This window comes from Patagioenas fasciata, chromosome 5, assembly GCF_037038585.1.
Source record: "Patagioenas fasciata isolate bPatFas1 chromosome 5, bPatFas1.hap1, whole genome shotgun sequence".
Classification (NCBI taxonomy): Eukaryota; Metazoa; Chordata; class Aves; order Columbiformes; family Columbidae; genus Patagioenas; species Patagioenas fasciata.
The window spans coordinates 11,407,820-11,429,968 of NC_092524.1; the positions used below are offsets into that span (position 1 = coordinate 11,407,820).

At 37.8% G+C, this 22,149-nt stretch overlaps 1 protein-coding gene across 11 annotated transcripts in view; it reads left to right on the forward strand.

Moving 5' to 3' along the window:
* Positions 1 to 22,149, forward strand: part of SBF2 (SET binding factor 2) — a 268,580-nt gene that overhangs the window by 134,259 nt on the left and 112,172 nt on the right. For all 11 annotated transcript variants that reach the window (XM_065838442.2, XM_065838445.2, XM_071808910.1 and 8 more), the window contains 5 exons: positions 16,594 to 16,726; positions 18,274 to 18,382; positions 19,108 to 19,221; positions 20,038 to 20,115; positions 22,011 to 22,124. In XM_065838442.2, coding sequence (XP_065694514.1) covers positions 16,594 to 16,726; positions 18,274 to 18,382; positions 19,108 to 19,221; positions 20,038 to 20,115; positions 22,011 to 22,124 — 548 coding nt within the window. The remainder of the gene's footprint in view (positions 1 to 16,593; positions 16,727 to 18,273; positions 18,383 to 19,107; positions 19,222 to 20,037; positions 20,116 to 22,010; positions 22,125 to 22,149) is intronic.

Sequence of the window (22,149 nt, forward strand, 5' to 3'; positions counted from 1 at the left end):
ATTTATCATTTTTGGGTGCAATATCAAAGTGTACAGAAGTAAAAGCAATGCTGAATTTTCTCATTTTTCATTTGATTTCTTAGGAATTAATGAAGATCAATGGAGGGTTTTAAATATTTGTGTTTTTATAATTAATACATTAAAATACTTTTGTCTGTACAAAAAATTGTTTGCGGGGAAGATCTTATTCAATTACAACAGCGGTATTTTAGTTCTTTTTTTAATGAAGATGTGCTGCTCCATCTCTATTTGAAAGTAGGTATTTGTGTGCAGAGGGATTTTAAACAGGTAGACTTGCACTTTACAATTTTGGTAAACTCATTAAACCCTTTTTTTTTTTTTTTTTTTTTAATGGTTCTGTACTTGTGCCAATGATATTGAGCATACGTTCTGCTCTCCGATGACTCACAAACTGTGCTTAGGCTGATGGCTCAGTGGCCTCTGTCCTTGGTTCTTCTAAGTATTCCCTTGGAAAGCTGATGTCAGGGCAGTCCCTGAACCCCTCCTTGCAGGGCTGAGCTGCCTGTGCTCAAGGTCAGCGTTGATGTGGCACAGCTGGGCAACCTTGGTGCAGACTGTTGAGGAAAGAGCTGTGAGAAGAAGGTGCCTGGTGACCTCTTAGCTTGGATGCTGTACTTAAGCTCAGGCCATACCCTTGGTCCTTGCCTGAGCCCTGTTGCAGAGATGCTCGTGCCTGGCGACATGACCTCTCTGACCTAGGTCCTCACCCATAGACTGGACATCCTGGTTTGATCTCAGGTCTTCTACGTGACTGTGAACTGGCCTGGTGATCACTGTGACTGATCTGGCTGATATAGGTATGACACTTGCTTCTAGTTTTGTTTTTCCAGTAAAATAGATGTACTTGGTCTGCCGTTAAACACTGGGATAATTATTCATAAAAAAAGCATAAGGTGACGGATCATAACGTGTGTTTAGCTGCTAATTGCTTCTGTTTATGTTGTTGTTAATAAATTTAGCCTTTTTTCTTTTTAAGAGTGATCAAACCCAGAAATTTCCTGTGTTACCCCAGTATGTAGCTATGTTGGGCATTTATGGTGTGTGAACTTACAGCAGTAAGCTTGGAGTCGTGCTCGGTGCCGGGTCATCTGCAGTAGTTCGCATTTAGGGAAAGTGAAGCTGGTGTCTTGAAAGATCTGGCAATTGCTCCTGTGCAGAGGGGTTAGGTGCCTGAATTAGACTCTTACCCTGATGGAGGAGCATGTGAAAAACTCTAAATAATTTAGGTTAGAATGGACCTCTCAAAGTGATGAGTTCCAATCCCACACTCTAAGTAGGTTACTTTAGTGTTAGATCAGGTTGGTCATGTAGACACGGATTGTGGAACAACCGATGCATATTAATGTTTGGGAGTTTTTCTTCAGGCTGTGGGCAAGAACAGGTGAGAAGCTCTTTGTTTAATGTCTGTAAACATAATATTTTGGTGCATGGCTTAATCTTTAACAGTCCAGTTTGATATATAGCTCAGCTCATTCCTGTCCAGCTCTATCAGAAGACCCCAGAGTCTACAGCAATTTTTCTTTTTCAGCCTAATGTTTTGCTGAATGGGGATATCCATGGCTACCTATTAAAGTCTCTTTATTTTATAGTGACATCTATTATTTTATAGAGTTACACTCTCATCTGATATACTTCACATAGTTCCTAAGGCAGATAGATCTTATATGGAGCCATGTCAGGAAAACAACAGGAAGTAGAGCCAAGATTTACTGCTTCTGCGATTAAGGTTTTTTTTGGTAATATTTGACTTTTTATACTACAAAACAAAACGAAACACCAACCAAACAAAACCCCAACTAATGACAACAACAAAAAAGATGCTTTAAAAATAGTACTGTTGTTTTCATATAACTTTTGTATACATTTTATTAGATTATAGAATAACATTAAAATATAATTAATTTTATCATGATTATTAGAAAATACCGATCCAATCAAAAAGGGAAAAACTGAATTATTATGTTCCTCAAATTAGCTAACTTTAGTGATAGCTAATTCTTAAAATGATGGTACTTGTAGGACATGCTGTGCTTTACATTTTTATTCTGAATGAAAGTAAAAGTAGTTTTACTGCTTAAAAACTGGATCTCCTTTAGAAAAGATAAGTCCCCAAATAACCCAAAATCTGAAAGGAATATTTAAATTGTTGGTGATATTATCGCTCATATTGGTGTTTAAAGGCTGCTTTTTGAACAATATTAGGTTTTTCTGCTGTATTTTTTCATTTTATTTTGCTCCATATGGTAGAGATTATATGTGTTACCATTTGTTGCTTTTTACAACAATGTTGTTCAGAGTGAGGAGTTTGTGGGTACACCTGCTTGAGCTGTAGAAAATGGTGAGCATCAAGAACAATCTATTATAAAAAGGTCATTAATCAGTTAAGGCTGGAAGTTAAAAGGTGATTTCTAACCATAGGAGCAGAAAAATTCTGCAAAACTTTTTGTTGTGAGTAGTAATAACAAGCAGTATTCCTACATTTAAGACAAAGCTGGATCAGTTTGGGATTGTCTGATATAGTCATGATGGTAAAAGGCTGGATTCTTTCACTGTTCTTAGACTTTTCAGTCCCATATTTCTAAGTCCAGGACATATTAAAATACCCAGAATTTTTGCTTTTCACTACATTTGTTGACACTTTGAGGAATGTTTTCTGTAATGTAATAGTTTCTCATTATTTTACTTCTCGATTAGGGGAGATAGAATGTTCAACCTCTCATGGAGTGTACTTTATGCCAACAGATTACTATATTGAATTACTGTATAAATGGGAAAAGACATTCCTGATAAATATATACGTGCATTTTTATGGCTGGGAAGCATTACGAAAGGGTCACTGCACAGTCAGAACGTGAGCTGGCTTCAACTTGTTGACAAAGAAAATCCTATGTCTTCAACAAAGAGCTAGAATCGTTTAGATTTTAATAATTCATTATGTTCAGAAATAATGTAATGGCAGGTAAGCAATGAGAGATTGAATCTGCACAATGGATGAAGTGACCAAATGCAGCATTTTCAGTACATTAATACCTGTAACTGGGAGATGCACTAAGATCAGGGCGTTGACATAGAGCCCCTTCCACATCTCATGTGTGTTATAAAACTTCAGTGGTATGAACCAGACCTTTTTTTACCTCTCTTACGTTTTTTACAAGCTTCTTACCCAGCTCGCTTAAATTCTGTTTTGTTTTGTTTTTTCTTTCCATGAGATGTCATATATTGTGTGATGGGAACATATATACCCTTTGTTGGAATTTAACAGCATATATGATTGAATTAAATTAACACAGACTTATTGAAGTGTATAATCAAGAAACTTCTAATCAGTCTTTGATCTTAATAAACTGTGTACTCTGCTGCCTGTGGAACCTGGCACCACATGTTGCATGAGTGGATGTTGCTGGCTTATGTTGTAGTTTCAGTTTAAATCCCTGTGGCCAGTGAGCTGTGATTAGCTCTATAACCCAGCAAAAGAGAATTTGCCGTTCAAGCTTTCCAAGTAGATTTGTGTAGTCTGTCAAAGAACAAATAGATTACCAGGGGATTTGATGTGGCATTTACTGCTAATGGGCCCTTACTGCTGTGACAGCAGAACAAAAAGAAAGTGTTCCTTTAGGTGTTGGAAATAAAGGAATATTGTCATAGTTACTTTTGTACAGGGACTCTTCTGCACTCCCAAGTAGAATCACAGAATCACAGAATGTCAGGGATTGGAAGGGACCTCAAAAGATCATCCAGTCCAATCCCCCTGTTGGAGCAGAAACACCCAGATGAGGTTACACAGGAAGGTGTCCAGGTGGGTTTTGAATGTCTCCAGAGTAGGAGCCTCCACAACCTCCCTGGGCAGCCTGGTCCAGTGTCTGTCACCCTCACTGAGAAGAAGTTTCTTCTCAAATTTAAGTGGAACCTTTTGTGTTCCAGTTTGAACCCATTACCCCTTGTCCTGTCCTTGGTCGTCACTGAGAAGAGCCTGGCTCTATTCTCGTGACACTCACCCTTATATATCCATAAACATTAATGAGGTCACCCCTCAATCTCCTCCAAGCTAAAGAGCCCCAGCTCCCTCAGCCTTTCCTCATAAGGGAGATGCTCCACTCCCTTCATCATCTTTGTTGCCCTGCACTGGACTCTCTCCAGCAGTTCCCTGTCCTTTTGGAACTGAGAGGCCCAGAACTGGACACAACATTCCAGATGTGGTCTCATGAGGGCAGAGTAGAGGGGAGGGAGACCCTCTCTTGAATATCTGCACTGTGTGTACAGTCACTGAGGCTTCATTTCCCCAGCAACATAAACCGCCAGGCATCTGGTCCCATTTATGAACATCCATTTCCAGTTGCAGAGTCCTGCCCCATCCCCTGCACTGAACCGGTGCTCGGCTCACCCATGCCAAACTACTTCAGCTCACCAAGTTAACACAAAATACTGGAGGGTGCAAGGAGGGAAAGTCACTTCTGTTTTCTGTCAGCCTCAGGTTGTGGTTTGATGCTGTGGTTAAATCAGTCTAGTAGCAAAGTGCTACCATGAGAACAGATCCATCCATCTTCCAGCTGAAACAAGCTCACCTGGGACTTTGTGAGCGTCACTGCAGGTGCAAGGAAAGCAGCAATGTGTGGGTGGGGTGATGGCCATTAGAGCAGCTCACAGTCAGGTAATGTCAAACTATTCCTTCAGTATGTGCTGCTCAGGTTTTTTACGTTTGTTTGTCGTATGTAGACACACTGAGAGCTCTGTCAGTACCAGTGTAATGCCGGTGCTGTGATGCCAGCCGTCAGCAGACGGGATTCTGAAACGTGTTGGGAGGCAGTGACCAATATTTCCTGTAGTGTTCACTGTTTTGCAGAAAAATGAAGCACATGAAATAAGATGCTCACTTACTTTTTATCCATTCCAAACTTGTGTTACTGAGGCAAAATATGCAGTAGTTCATTTTAAGCAAATTATAAATCTCAGAAGGAAAAGTTATCTGACCTAAGTAAATAATACTGTTAAAGTAAAGGAACTTGAAGCTGCATATTTGATGAAGTGCTATATTTAATGAGCTGTTTTTTTAAGAAGCTTTTCAGGTAACAAAATTATGTATTGCAGTTTGCTTTATAACAATGAGGTGAACTTCTTTAAATGGTCAAGTGAAGATTTCTTTTGAGATATTTAAGAGGGTAGTTTTCTGTTTACAGCAGGGCTTCAGAAGACACCGCTCAGAGGAGTGAAAACAAATTATTTTTTTCCAGAGATAAAAGTGGAGAATCCAAAAAGCAAATGTCTAATAAATAAACAAATTTAGAAAAGACAAAAGATAGTCACCTGAAATAGATCCTACTTGGAACTGATTATTCGTCTTTCTACTTTTGCTGGTATGAATACAGAAATAGCTTTCTCATTAATCCAAACCAAACTTGATAGCAGTTAAATCATAACACCTTGCAAAACTTCAATTTTCAAAATGTCAATGTTAATACTTGTGCTACAAAGGAAAGAAAAAAATAGTTGTATAGAAATTTCATTCCGTTTGTTCTTGTAAAATCATTTTTTAAATTATTGCTATTCAGTTGCAATGTGGGCTGAGTGATCAGTATTTCAGGAGGTCAGGAAAATCTCATACGATTTCCCGAATAAAGAATTTTTAAAGATCGCTAAGCATTTTGCAGGGAATCCAAATATGTTTCAAGAAAATAAAGCAGCTTTTTTCACTTTTCCTGTTTATGGTGTTTCACAGTTTCCTTAATTGAATATCTGTGGTTTTATGCTCCATGAATATCAAGCAACAGTGGCTGAAGGTGGCTCTCTCAGAATATCCTGATCAGCCACCTCTTGTTGTCTTCGCATTTGTTTGATTCCATTAATATAATACTTTAGTAGTTATGTCCCTTGAGAAAGACTTTGTAGTCCTTAGGCAGGAAACAGATATGTTTGCAATTTCTTGTGTATCCTTGACCATTTTTCCTGTGTACGGTTCAAGAATGACAATACTCGTTTCATTCTTGGATATTTTCTTTCTAAGGATCATAGCGATATTACTCTCGCTCTGCATTTTTTAAAGGACATTCTTCTACTTTAAACAAATCCAGTCAAATTATGGGTATACCTTTGGTCCATCAGGATTTAATTTGTAATATTTCTACTAAGAATATTTTACAATCCATTACACATGGCATTCTTTCCCGTGTGTTATACTGTTCTTTTTCATATTGCAGCTACTCATAATTTTGTGGATTTAATTCTCTGTTTTGCCTTTTGGCCTTATTCTTATCTATGAGTGAAATACTTGCTTTTACAATTTTGTGTAAATAGATAAGCTATGTATTCTTCCAAAATTAGTTGCCATAGTTTTGATTCAAATAACTCAAGACTTGCTGTTTAAAATGTAGCTGTAAAGATGACAAAAATATCCATCATCAAGGTAAAAAGTCATTAAGTGTTTTCAGGTGCTTCTTAAGATGGTGAAAGTGAAATGTTCTGATTTTGTACCATATACTTTTGTATTTTCACATTGCACATTGTGCCTGTGAGTAAATAAAGATTAAGGTTTCAAGAGCAGGATCTTTGATTTGCTGGTATCTGTAAGTGGGCATCACCACACCAGGTTTCCGATGCTACCCAGCGGATATGGCTCAGTCCCATAAAAAAGCTGTCCTTAATGTGTAACAGTTGGTCACGCGCTATTCGCAGACACTTCTTGAATTGTCGACATTGGCAATGAGGGGATAAATACAGTAATTCCATTTTGATGCGCCACTTACTTATTAGGTAACATACTTTGCTAATTAGCTTATATGCAGAATAATTCCCAATAGTCTCAGAAAAGTAATGGTCATGACTTTGCTTTCTGCTCATCCTGGCATGGCTTTGAATCTGTGGTCAGAACACTTTATAATTGACCTGATTTCTAATGTGAAATTTTAGAAACAAAGAGCAGTTGTGAAGAAGGCAAGTCACCCGTACAAATTTCTAAAAATGTGGGAACATTTCAATGGCTCCCTCCCACCTCTACTTAGGGAAATCTGGCAGCATTTCAATGCATTAGTATGGATCTGTTATCCCAGTCCATGCAAATTATTTTACAAAATTATCTCATTAAGTTTTGGTTAGTGTGGGCCTGTGAGGGTTATAGAGATTCTGTATCCCGATACTACTTTTTGTACAGGATTACTGTTGTCTCTATTTATGGGGCTGGAATAGTAGATATTTATGGGATTATCATCCAAACCAAATAGCTTTCTATTTTAGGTATCTTACTAGATAACTAAATAACTTAGCAGAAAATGCCATGTGAAATGAAATGTGAGAATAAATGATATGTCAGCAGAATAGACTGTTACTCAAATGTTAATGCCTCCATTTTAATCTGATCGTTAACAGTTCAATATTGAGAACTATTGCTTGCCACGCTTTCTTTAGGAGAAAAAGATGATCTCGTATTTTATTTGCATGAAGATTATCTTCCCCATAACAGCTCTGAATTTAATTTTATATGCAAACCTACTTTGACTGACATCCTCTTGGCATTTATTCTTCATTAGAATTATATGTGTTCACTTAAAAACACAACAAAACAAAACCCCAAACACTTGAAATAATGTAACAGTCTATTTCTTTTAGCACCGATCAAGGCTGTCTGTATGAGCCAGACATACAATGGGTTGTAAACTTTCAATTGTTAATGCAGGTTATGTTGGTATAATTCAGTTATTGATTTCATGTAAATTGAGCATTCACCTCCCTGCCATGTGAGGACTTTTTATATGTGAAACCATTATTTGTCTGTTTTACCTTCCATTGTCTTTTCTACTTCATTGAGAAAACTCAGCATACCCATTGAATTTTGAGCTTATCAGTCTCACTTTGCATCTGAATAGCTTTAAAACTGTGCATGTGAAATAGTTTTGCAATTCTGTCTTTCAGGAATGAAGACTTTATTACCTAAATATTTTATTATTAATTGTCTTTCGCTGTATTGTTGCCTGTGAAAAAAGAATTCGCTGATCATGTTCACTCAGCGTATTGGCAGACTTGTGTTTAAAGGCTCAAGGAATCCAGAGGGCTTTTGCTGCTCCTTGAAGTAGGTCTACAGAGGGATTTAATGCTATTGGTAATAAAGAAGTGATATCAACATACAAATGACAGACATCACCCTGTGTCTACCTAAGTAGATCATATACTCTGCTTGAATCCCTTTTTTTTGTGCCTGTGTAATTTTGGGTTTGGAAGGCAACCACCTGCTTGATTTGGTGTTGACAGAACACAGTTGATATTGTTAGACATTCAGGGAGCAATAGCGGTAGGAATATTTATCCAGCAGCTGAAGAGATCTTTTTAATGTATATACTAATTTTCACAGTCTCTTTAATTTGTTGTTTAATGATCACTTGGCCTTTTTGACATTGATACAAGAATCCTTCAGTATGATCCTCCTGTTCTTACCTCTTCCCACCTTCCCCAAAGGCTGGGTTTTAGAGAACGCTTCATTCTGCCCTGCGTCTTACAAAGAATGTGCAACATTCATGGGTCAGATACTGAGTTGCTTTCACTTCAGTTTCAAAAATCAAAAGTTTATCTCTAAAAATGTATTTTGATTTCTTTACTGCGTCTCACACCCATATTTGCTTCTATGTGCTCAGAAATTAGTACGAACACTTCATTAATTAAATGTCTTAGCTGAAAACTCTGTGGTTTAGAGACTGCTTCTCTTCCTCCTTAGTCTGACAAAGACCAAGTCAGTGAATCTCTTGGGGTACTCGTGTTCTCTGTCACCCAGGCAGAAAGCAGAATAACTACACCCTCACAAAGCTCTCTGCTGGCACAGCTGGGTTGCTCCCCATTTGTGAGCAAGTTCAGCTATGATTTAATCATGGAGTGAGCAGTGCAGCAGAACTGCACACTTTTCAAGTGTAAATCGATCCTGAACTGAGTGACATCCATAGCAATTTCTTGGGTGTTCTTTTAACTGCGTGTAGTCGATTGGAGATACTGTGTAATTTTTGGATTGACGAAAGCAGTTTGGCGAGGATTGCCTATATGGGTATTGAGTACAATTGTTGCCTCTTATTTATTAGTTAAGCTTGTATTTTGTTCATTAGCAGTGCTATGCAACTACATCTAAAAATAAAAATGAAAAGAGTTTTGTTTTTCTCTACTTTTTTTCCCCAGTTATCTTTAGAGCTTGACACTGCCTGGCACAGAACTCGTACTCTGCACTCTCCAATGGCCTTTCAGAAAGGCTTTTCAGTCTTTGTTGACCCATTTCCTGGATTAGTCTGGCTAAGTTATGGATTATTTTGTCTATTAAGCTTTTTCTTCTGTCTAGTAATTAAAGAATGGCATATTGGCATAATAATGTATTCAACTAGTTGAGTTTCTAAATCTCATGTTTATAACTCCTTACAAAAGTCTGAAAAAGTTAGTGATAATATTTTGATTTAATGCAATATAGAGGACAGTTGGTAATTTGTCAAGTACACTTTGTGTTTGGGGTTTTTTTTAATCCTGCTTAAATAAATGCTTAAATTCTAGAACAACAGGAAGCAGGCAGAATGATACATTTGTTGATGTAGGATGTCAGATAATTTAGTACAAATTACAGATTCTTTAAATACTTGAAAACAGTGAAGGTCAGGAAGCCTCCATTCAAAAATTTCCAGCGTATGTATAATATTTCACAGGATGTCTGTCTGTTTGTAGACTGCGAGAGAGTAATCTGTAAAAATCAACTTGTTTGTTGTTTTTCATGTTGTCTATTTATGCCCTGACAAATTAGCATCGGATGTAGTGTGGAGTCTGAAGAGCAGCGTACGGTTCAAGGTTACAGACACGATTGTGTCTTGTAGCATGAGGAAACTGGGCTCAGGCTGTTATTCGGAACTGTTTGCTTTGGGTAAACAACAAGCAAGGCTTGAAGTAACACCTTGGTGACTTGGTCAAATAATTTAATCAATGGTTTAAAAAAGGCAAGTAATCGAAAGTCTTACTATTTATAATTAGTTTGATTGTATCAGGTGAAAATTCCTTTCTCAGTCACTATATTGCTCATATTCCTGAAAACATATTTCTCAAAGTATATGTGGAGCAATAGTTTTATGTTGAGTTGGTGGATATCATGTTGAAAATAAGAAAATTCCAGATTAGATGTCTATATTGTACACTTGATTTTATTTATGTTTTTCTGTATTGTATACAGAGTATTAAAAAAAAAAAAAAAAGGAAGGAAAACAAGTGGTACCAAAGAATCTGCCTGGGCTGTACCAGTTGGTCAGTCAGTGGAAGAGGTTACCCTGCGTCTCCCTGTCCAAGTGTGTTTCAGAGCTGAGTAGCCTGTTTTCAAGAAGCTGGTCAGTATTGATGGTTAGCTTCTCAATGGAAGAACACTTCTATTGTGAAAACAAACAAACAGCAACAACAACAAATGAAACAAACCCCTCAAAACTTCAGAACCTCTCTTAGGAATAAATCTGGTATTTCTAAGGCTATGAACTTGCGTTCAGGAAAGAAAAGAGTAAGAGTCAGTGAAGTTCTCACTTTAAGGGGCCTTTTGCAAAAGATATGTAAAGAAATGGCCTTGGTTATTTCTTGACATTTTTTTTTTTTTTTTTATTGTACTGTATTTTCTTGTAATTATTACAAGACCTGCTGATTTATGGTAGAGATGTGTTTCAGTGCTCTCCATTTTGGTCACTTTCCTAAGTTCTGCAAATCAAACAGTCCTCTTGTCTAACTCAGCAAGGCTGGAGCTGCATCTGGTGCCTTCATATCACAGCAAACATTTCAAATCCGTCTTCCACGGCCAGTTAAAATGTAGCAAATATTTGAGAGAATAACCAGCAGAATGTAATAAAAACATATTTGCGGCAAATATTCTTCTGTGTGGCATCAAGATTATACATGGGAGGTAGTTGCTAAAAATAGTAATCTTAAATATCAGATTATATTGGTGCTGATTAAGTGACAATGAGAAATGCCTTTGTGGAGTATAAATTGAAGCTGTATCTGCAGCCAGAAATTTGCAGCAAATCCAGACTAATTTCCCTAGTGAAACTATGAAAGCTTCACAAACTGTATCATCACTGCTTAATAGTTTAAATTAAAAACAAAAAGAAAAAAAAAGCATTAGTTTACTTCTTTTTTCTCCTACTTTTTATTCCAGTTAAGTGTTGGTTTTTGAGTATAGTCCCTTTGTACTCCAATAAAACCTTGGGAGGAAGCTCCAACTTGTGAACTCCAGGCTTACTGTAGTTGAGTTCAGGTGACAAACCTGTTCTTGTCATACTTTTTCCCGACCCCAAGTTTTACAAAAATGAAGACCTTATTTTTCTGGTTACTAAGAACATGTTAGGTAGAAAAGTTGAAATTCAGTGTGACTTCAGGACTGAGTTTTGACTCATCTTCTAACATAGTGTACGTGAACTTGGGTTATTAAAAGAAACTATCAAGAAAAATCAGCAGGTAAAAAAAGATTACACTGATTAGACTTTCAAAATTTTCTGTAAATTGAAGACACCTGCCAAAATCCATTTCTTAAAGTGGTAAAGAAAAAATCTAACAGAAGCTATATGTGATGATGAAGTTTACCTATATTAGCCATACAACAGCGTATAATTTTAGTAGTCTCTGGAAGACGACATGATCTTGTGCTTTACGGCCAATGTGTTCTCAGTTTTATTTAATAGAACAAAAAAAATCAGTGTAACAGTGATGTTTTGTTTTGGCGTCATAGACAACTATCAACACTAGAAGGTCAGACTAGTTTATTCGCATCTTCTTTTTAGAAGGCTGGTGTTCAAATACTACAAAATACTTGCAAGGTGTCCTTCTTACACATAAGCAAAATCTTGATTTCCAATTCATTCATGTATTTTGTTAGTAAAATTTGTGCATTTTTCAAGTGCTCAGTAATGGCATACTATGGAGAATTGTGTATTGTTTCGATATCTAATGAAGAAACCTGTATTCAGAAGAGATTTCAAGTGAAAAATGCTGATACTGGATACATTTTAGGACTTTTAAAGTTATCAGAATTAAGATATTCCTTCTAGACCCTTGAGTCATCATAATTCACAGCAAGGGAATATCATATAGCTAGAAAAAAGGACTATTTTTTTAAACACAGCTTGGTTACAATTGAATACTTTCACTAAAGGAATGTTTTAATTATTTTTAAAACATAGTTTAAACTCAATAAAATCCAGAAAATATTTTAGAACTTCTCAGCCTAGATTGCAGTTATAAGATGTACAGAATGGAAAACCATCACCTTCAAGAGTTTTTAGTTATAGATATTTTTATTACAAGACTGTTTTTTTTCAGATAATGAAGTTGTACAAAAGGTTGTGAATATTTGGGTTTTAGGTATTATTTTCCTCAGTAATACCTGGAAGAACATTATAGGTTTATAGAGGATTATTTGAGAATTTTTGTATGTGATGATAGGAAAAAAGTGTCAGATGTTTCAAAGTTGTATTCCTAAGTGTCTTCATATGACTTTTGATGTGGAATGAAACAGTATAAGAAGCCCACTTAGCTTGAAAACAAAAGCTTAGTTTAAAACAAAAAGTATACTCCAAACCACTTTTGAAAGTCTTCTGGGAGCAAGGGAAGTTTTGCATTGAAATGGCAGTTGACGTTTTTAATTTCTTAGATTTTTTTTGTTTTGTTTTTAAACAGGCAGCTGTTTCTATATTGTGTTCAAAGACACACATACATGCAAATTTATGTATACATACATACACAAGAAAGGACACTATTTCAGGTTTGCTTCTAACCATTCACTGCTGAGTGCTATTCCATTCACATGAGGAAAGCAGTCCAATTTTTTTAAACGCTATCCTTACCTCGTATATTACAAAGCAGTTCGTTTTGTACTATTTAGTACAATATTAATTGCACCATTGAACACAATCGCAAGTGTTTGCAACCCTAACTCACTCAGCGTTATAACAAAGCCTTTGTCCTTCCATCCTCTTAAGTCTGTCTTTGATTTCATGGGTCTGTCCCATTCTTGGAGAATGGAGTTTGAAACCACAAGCCATTATCACAGAATCACAGAATGTTAGGGATTGGAAGGGACCTCAAAAGATCATCCAGTCCAATCCCCTGCCAGAGCAGAAACACCTAGATGAGGTTACACAGGAAGGTGTCCAGGCAGGTTTTGAATGTCTCCAGAGTAGGAGACTCCACAACCTCCCTGGGCAGCCTGGTCCAGTGTCTGTCACCCTCACTGAGAAGAAGTTTCTTCTCAAATTTAAGTGGACCTTCTTGTGTTCCAGTTTGAACCCATTACCCCTTGTCCTATCATTGGTTGTCACCGAGAAGAGCCTGGCTCCATCCTCCTGACACTCACCCTTTATCTATCTGTAAACATTAATGAGATCACCCCTCAGTCTCCTCCAAGCTAAAGAGCCCCAGCTCCCTCAGCCTTTCCTCATAAGGGAGATGCTCCACTCCCTTCATCATCTTTGTTGCTCTGCGCTGGACTCTCTCCAGCAGTATTCTGTCCTTCTTGGACTGAGAGGCCCAGAACTAGACACAATATTCCAGATGTGGTCTCACCAGGGCAGAGTAGAGGGGCAGGAGGACCTCTCTTGACCTACTAACTACCCCCCTTCTAATACGCTCGAGGATGCCATTGGCCTTCCTGGCCACAAGGGCTCAGTGCTCGCTCATGGTCATCCTGCTGTCCACCAGGACCCCCAGGTCCCTTTCCCCTATGCTGCTCTCTAATAGGTCATTCCCCGACTTATACTGGAACATGGGGTTGTTCCTGCCCAGATGCAAGACTCTACACTTTCCCTTGTTATATTTAATTAAATTTTTCCCTGCCCAACTCTCCAGCCTGTCCAGGTCTGTCTGGATGGCAGCACAGCAGTCTCGTGTGTCAGCCGCTCCTCCCAGCTTGGTGTCATCCGCAAACTCTATTCCCTCGTCCAAATCATTGATGAATATATTGAACAATACTGGCCCCAGTACTGACCCTTGAGGCACTCCACTAGATACAGGCCTCCAACTGGACTCTGCCTCATTGACCATGACTCTCTGGCTTCCTCCCTTCAACCGGTTCGCAGTCCACCTCACTGCCCGATCATCCAGACCGCACTCCCTCAGTTTAGCCATAAGGATGCTGCAGGAGACTGTGTCAAGTGCCTTACTCGCGTCAAGGTAGATCACACATCCACCGCCCTGCCATCATTCATCCATCTTGTTATGTCCTCATAAAAGTCAATGAGGTTGGTCAAGCATGACTTCCCCTTGGTGGAGCCATGTTGACTGCCCCTCATGATCCTCTTATCCCTGATATGCCTTGAGATGGCGCCAAGGATAAGTCATTCCATCAGTTTCCCAGGGATGGAGGTGAGGCTGACCGGTCTATAGTTACCTGGGTCCTCTTTCTTGCCCTTTTTGAAGACTGGAGTGATGTTAGCTTTTCTCTAGTCCTCAGGAACCTCTCCGATTTCCCAAGACTTGGCAAAGATGATGGAGGGCGGTCCAGCAGTGACCTCAGACAGCTCCCTCAGCAGCTGTGGGTGCATCCCATCCGGACCCATGGATTTATATATGTCCAGACTGCCTAACTGCTCCCTAACTCAGTCCTCATCAACCAAGGCAAACTCCTCCACTGTCCTGCCTTCCTCTGGGGCCTCAGCGGTACAGGGCTCCTCAGGACAGCTTCTGGCAGAGTAGACAGAGACAAAGAAGGCATTCAGTAACTCTGCCTTCTCTGTATCTTCTGTCACCAGGGCACCCACCTCATTCATCGGTGGGCCTACATTGCCTCTGGTATTAGTTTTATCTGCCACGTATTGGAAAAAGCTCTTCCTGTTGTCCTTGATCCCTCTTGCCAGGTTTAATTCTAAGGAGGCCTTAGCTTTCCTAGTTGCCTCCCTACACCCTCTGACAACAGCCTTATATTCTCCCCAAGTGGCCAGTCCCTCCTTCCGTGATCTATAAACTCTGCTCTTCCACTTGAGCACACCCAGCAGTTCCCTGTTTAACCATGCAGGTCTCCTGGCTTCTTTCCTTGACTTCCTATGTGTTGGGATGCTCTGATCTTGTGCCCCGTAGAAACAGTCCCTGAACACTAACCAACGATCTTGGGCCCCTTTACCTTCAAGCAGCCTTGCCCATGGGATTTCCCCTAGCAATTGCCTGAAAAGGCCAAAGTTTGCCCTGCTGAAATCCAGGGTTGCAATTCTGCTTGCTATCCTGCTCCTGCCACATGAGATCCTGAACTCCACCATCTCATGGTCGGTACAACCAAGGCAGCCCTCAACCTTTACCGCTTCAACCAGACCCTCCTTGTTAGTGAGGATGAGGTCCAGCAATGCACCTCTTCTAGTCGGCTTCTCCACCCTTTGCATCAGAAAGTTATCGTCAAGGCACTGGAGGAACCTCCTGGACTGTGACTGGGTGGCTGAGTAGTCCTTCCAACAAACATCAGGGAAGTTAAAATCCCCCACCACAACCAGGGCCTGTGACTGTGAGGCTGCTCTCAGCTGCCTGTAGAAGGCCTCGTCAACTGTGAGCGAGCTGAGCACACTGATTTCACCCCAGGGGTATGGGAGGCCTCCCAGCCTTCATGAACTCTAGAGTGATGCCCTACTGATGCAAGCTCAGCTACATCCCCATTCCCCTCTGTGTCTAGTTTAAAGCTCTCCAAATGAGCCCTGCTAATTCCTGTCCTTAAGCAAAACAACGTGTTCATGATCATATGAAACTAATGGCTCTTAGTAGTCCCACTTCTTATTGGGAAGATTATTGTAAAATAAGCAGTAGCTCTGTAAAGGTAATAAAGACTGTCTTACTGATAACACAAGCTGTGTCCTCAGGGAAACATCACACATTCCAGCATATTCAGGAAATTTCATAAATTTCAGCATATCTCATCTATCTCGGACATGTCTGCTTCTCAGGATGGGACTTTGTTTTAAAGGAAATGTATTTTTGGTTTTCCCTGAAAACACATGGCTTTGTCTCCTAGGTAAATTATATTGTCCTAAAAAAAACCCCATCATCTGATTCATGAGTCTTGCCCTAAATCCAGTAGGGCTTGTTTAAACGGTCAGCTCTTCTTTAATACATCCTTCTAATAACACGTGTGCTCTTATTGCCCTTTTTTAACCTTGTGATTCCTATAACGCTCTCCATGGATAAAACATGAATGTATTTACTAGGAAGGCTTTGTCAGTTTCTTTTGAGCTGAGCAGTATGATTTTTTTCTTTTCCCATGGAGATCCGTACATGTTTATAAGTTAAGCCTGGATCAGTGACCAGAATTGAATTCTAGATACACAGAAGACTATGGAGGAGATACACATAACACCGTTTGAAGTCATTATTAATCATTGCTGGGATTTGTGCTGAGAAGAGGAAGGCCTTGAAAGTGGTATTGAAAGGGAAATATAATACAATATATTTGAAGTGTATAAATACATTGATACTATTTTAGCAACCTGAAAAGTAGTAAGCTACACTACCTAAATAAAAGGTAGAAAAACTTGTGGTTTGACAATTTATGCTTTTATCGTATGTTTTTTGAAAACATGGCACATTTTAATGTTTAATGTAGTTTTGATTTTTGTTTTTTTAAAGGCATCCAAAATGTCCTCAGCTTGTTCTGTGCCGTGCTTACAGAGAATAAGGTTCTCTTTCACTCTGCAAGTTTTCAGAGGCTCAGCGATGCCTGTAGGGCTCTGGAGTCTTTAATGTTTCCTCTCAAATATAGGTGAGTTGAGTTTTGGTTCTTTAAACTGTTTGACTAATTTTATAACTTATATTACGCTGTCCTTAACAAAAGGATTTTTGCTGTGTTTGTTCAAATAAGCAAAGGTTTTCATGATCATATATGTAAGTCCTAGTCTGTACACATAATTAGTAAAAACCTGATTGCATCCTGACAGTGGAAACAATTAAAGGTGAAAAACCCTACCTACAAATACAACAGAAACCCTACTCACAACATCAGTTGGACGGTAGAACTTGACAGTGATGATCCATGACTAAGTGCGTGGAAAAGATATGAGGGAGATCCAATAACATGAGTAAGAAGAGGTGCATGACAGGAGAACAAGAGACAGGGGTCATAAACCAAAACAGGGGAGAGCGAGGTTTCTGACTGTATGCAGGGTATATATTTTATTATGAGGATAACTAAACAGTGGAACAGAGAATGTCTGGAACTTCCACCCCTGTAGGTTTTCAGGACCCAGCTGGACAGAGCCCAGGAAAACCTGATGTGGGTTCAGTCTCAACCCTGCTTTGAGCAGAAGTTTGGACTGAATGATCTCCTGAGGCCCTTTACAACCCAAAAGATTCTGTGGTTCTGCGATAAGATCTGTGTTAACGTGTATCACAGTTGTAAGTCACTGAGAAACGTCCAACAGAGAACAAATTTTAAAGCAACAAATTGAGCCTCTCTAAAAAGCAACACCTGAATCTAGCATTTGGAAATGGAAAACTTCATGTCGAGCTCCTGTCTTTTTTTAGGAACAAGACATCTAATTCTGACACGTGTTTTTTAAAACACATGCATTTTAATAGCATGTTTTATTTAAAGTATTTCAGAGACGGGCTTAATTTAATGTAGAATAACAAGGAAAAGAAAATTGAAAGTGAGTTTTGGAAGAAGTTTCTTAACGCTACAATAACCATGAAAGTAGATTTTTAATAACTATAAATTAAGTGTTGAAATGCATTGATCAATTTAGATCTAGATTTTCATGTTGCTCTGATGAAAATTGTCAAATCAAGTAAACACCATCTGAAAAATAGAGTTTTATACGTAAGGTTTAGTTGTCATTTCAATATCAAAGCAAAAATTTCAATTAGATTTCTTATTAATGTTATTTCAAGAAAGGCTGAATTGTAGGTGTCTGAACAAAAACTAGCCATGTTTTTAAAATTAAAGTATTATCTGTAACTTTAACATCCCTAGTTACCTAAAAGTTGTGGACAAATATAATGTCCATAGAACATAAAAGTTACAATACAAATAGGCTTCTCTTGTTTTGCAAAATAAACTCATTTACAATAAATTGTGGACCCTGTAATATAATAATTTCTGGAGTTTTCGTGACGAGTGTTCTTTTAACAGCACAGCACTTTATAAAGAAGTATTTAATTAATATGTTCATGGTTTGTATTTTTAAAATACAAGTATTTATAGTGAATTTAATATGTAACAGGAGGATTTTTTTAAAAAAAAGAAAAAAGCTGCCCTATGTGAAAGGATAGTCAGAAGCTTTAATTGTATTTTATCTGTTTTTTTCACAGTTATCCCTATATTCCAATTCTTCCTGCACAGCTATTGGAAGTTCTCAGCTCACCAACACCGTTCATAATTGGCATCCATTCTGTCTTTCGCAATGACATTCACGAGCTTGTAAGTATGTCTGCCCAGTGTGTTCATAGCCACAGTGTCCTTTGTGAAGGTTTGGTTGCAGACATTTCCCCTGCTTCAGAGGTGTTTATATGAACAATTCACTTACATTTAAAATATTATTGTAGAAGGCAAGGCAAGACAATCAGGAGAAGAAAAAAGAAAAAGCATCAGTTCTTTTGTGAATACATTGAGACTATAAAGTAGAGCAGATTTGATTCTAGTGCAGGAAAGGAAGGAATAGTTCCATTTCCAGCTTACTCGTGTATTTCTTGTGAGTTTGAATAATTCCCTTAGGATTTTCAAATGTAACCTCAATTATTTTATTTCAGTCCTTACTTTTTGAGCACGTACTTGGAGAAACTGAACCAAGGTTACAGAGGTGCCTAGAAACATGTAATTTTACTTGCAGTTGTCCTCACTATGTGCAAACAGAATAATAGCTGTGTCAAAACACCAAACAGGGACCTGGAACATCCAGATACAGAAGTCACTTTTGAAAGTTTGGCCTAGTTTTACTTTCTTTAGTTTGCCTTCGTTTTTCCTGGCTAGATTCAGTAATATGAAGTATTTCTAGTATTTCCTTTATCAAAAGCATTCTGTACATTGAAGTTAGTACTGGTATAGGTTGTTTATTTTAACTTACGTGTAGATAATGAAATTTGAACTATTTTTAAACTATGCTTACAGTATTCTCTACCAATAATGTGTGTGTTTGTTCCTTACAGTTAGATGTAATCATAGCAGACCTGGACGGAGGCACAATTAAAATTCCTGAATGTATTCATCTTTCTCAGCTGCCAGAGCCACTGCTACATCAGACTCAAATGGCGCTTTCTCTAGTATGTTTTGATACAAACCCCATTTCTTACTCTCTCACCTGATTTTAAATTAAAAATGAATAATTTCAGTACTAAATTGCTTTCAAACACACTGGAAATATGAGATTTAAAACTGTGATTCATGCCAAAATTCCTGGATTTATAAGCATTTATTATCTGAAGTAAGAGTAAATATCATCAGTTATTTACTAATAAAATATGTTTTTCGCTATTCAAGAGTAGATAGTGATCTTTTTACTTCCTGATAATGATTTTTTAATAGTTCAACCTCAGTATTTGAGCAGCATTGTTACTATTCAATTTGGCTTCTTTTCTGTTTTTATAAATTAATTTCAACTGTACATTGTCTTGAAATTTAACAAATGAATAACCAATTAGTCTTAAAGTTTATTTGTACGATGCCTCTATATCAATATTCAAGAATTAGGGAATCACCAAAACAAGTTTGTGTTTTTACTATCATTGCCATAAGATAGGAAATGCCTTATTTGGTGGCTTCTGAACAAATCTTCTTGACTTAAAGAGAAGAATTTTCTGTCTGTTGGTCTGATGCAGATGAATCAACTCTAGAATCCCTAACTGTATTGACTTGCTTTGTTGACTGTAATAGGAGTTTTTGATAACTAGCTCACTTATAGAAAACCAAAGCTGAGAAGTTAATCTGACCTTTATTTCCATACAATCTCCGTGATTTAATTCAATCTATTATTTGAGGTACTTACTATCAGTGAATATTAATTTGAGAAAGAAGAAAAAAAGTAATTTATCCTTTCCTCAGCAAAATGAGGGAAAAAATTTGTTTAACAAATTCTCTAGGTTTTGCATCCTGATTTGGAAACAGCAGATTATGCATTCCCTCCCCCACGAACAGCTTTATCACACTCAAAAATGCTGGTAAGATTTCTGTGTTATGTCTGACTTTCTTAAGTAGAGAACTGTTGAAATTTTAGAGTAAATTTCTTTTAACAATTTCTGTTTTGTGTTTTCTTTTCCATATCCATATTCTTTATAATGTTATTGGTGGAACAAAGAAATGTCATTGGACTTTGCACTTTGCCCTCTAATAGCATTCTGATGGGTTAGAAGCTTTTATAAACATATTTGTATTAATACGGAAGCACCTTATTTTCTTCTAATATTGCTGTCTATTGAGTTAAATCTGTGCCTTCGCTGTTTCGTAGACCAGTAAAGCTGCAGAATTTTACGTGACTGGACAAACTGATCTTTTTGTGTGTTAATGTAAATGTCAAAATTAAGTTATCTTATAGACACCCCTTCCACTCCCTTCTACCCCGCAGAAAAGGTTCAGAGACATTAAAAATGTCATTTAAGATCCAGATTTTTAGAGTCAGTATGCATAAAGATAGGAGTGGTAGCTCCATCAGCAAAACATAAAGTCACTGCTTTTACAATAATAATGATAATTATTGTACGTTCTATGCTTGGACATCTTGAGAGAGGAGTTATATGGTTTTTAGCCATACATGGTTAAATAGCTTTAATGAACTTCAACCTGAATGAAACAATATGTAATTTTCTATACTAAAAAAAATTCTGTAGAATGTTTTCTAGTAAAATCTAGATCATTTAGATTAAAATAGTTGTGAAGCCATAATAACAACCATTTGGTAAAACTGCTGGTTTTAGTTTGTAAGAGTATCTAGAATTGAACTCCTAAAGCCAATTCAAGTTAAGAACACAGGTTGGGTTTTTTGTGTAGGTGTATTTGAAAAGATAAAACTTTTAAAATGGTACAATAAATTTGTTGTTCTTATTTCTTGCTTTAAGATTACTTTTTTCATTGCTGAAGACAAGAAGTGTTATCCAGATTTCATTTAAAGCAATGAGAGAATTCATCTAAGATCTCACTTTGATTGCGAAGTGTAATATAATTTTGTAGCAGGAATTTTGTCAAGGTACAAGTGTCCCTGTTAAAATCCTAGAGAGCGGGCTGGATACAAAAGAAATGAGAATGATCTCTCAGTAAATGAATGATCTCTCAGTGAAGTGGACCCTTAGAAAATGAAGTTAAAACCAGAATAACATAAATCATGTTCCAGTGAGGAATAAGCAGACATCTAGAAAAATATTCCAATAGGACAGCTTTATAGAATCTTATATATACCTAAATTTATTTCTTTAAAAAAAAATATTACAAGCTTTAACTTGTTTAGGTCATATTCACTTGATTAGCTGATCAGCTGTTTACCTGAGTAGTTAATCAATATTCTTTGCCACTTATAACTTTTAGAGTTTATTTTAAAAGTCCTTTGAGACACCATAAAACCTGAGGTGATATAACAATTTTTAGGACCTCAGGTTTTAGCCATGGCTGGCAACGCCAGCTTGGGCTGCTGTGTTCCCCGCTGCCCCCGCCTGTGCTGGTGGCTCCGCTTGTGTAGTGCTGCAGAACCACACTTATTTCAGGGAATAAATCCGGGCTAAAATACCCCTTTTACTCAGCATTGGTTTCCCCTCATGGCAGTTCCATCGTGGGGTTCACCACATAACCACCCCAACAGTGACACTTGCGTTGCCAGGGGCTGTTGTGCAGACATAGAAAAGAGCAGTAGGAGAAAACAGGTGCATATGTGCTACATCTCTCCTTGCCAGGGAAACTGCAGCCTCACATAAAACAACTTTGTACGTGTACAAGTGTCACCACCTCTGTGCAGCACTGCAGAATTGTTTGATGAATTTGTAGGCGTTGCTCAGATAGCTTTATACAAAATGTGGAAAAGTTTAGAATACACAGATGTTTTGACAGCGTATTCAATTGCTGCTTACAGGATAAAGAAGTGCGAGCAATCTTCCTTAGGCTATTTGCACAACTTTTCCAAGGATATCGGTCTTGTCTTCAGCTGATCAGAATTCATGCCGAACCAGTAATTCATTTCCATAAGGTAAAAGAGAAGCAGTTATGTATGT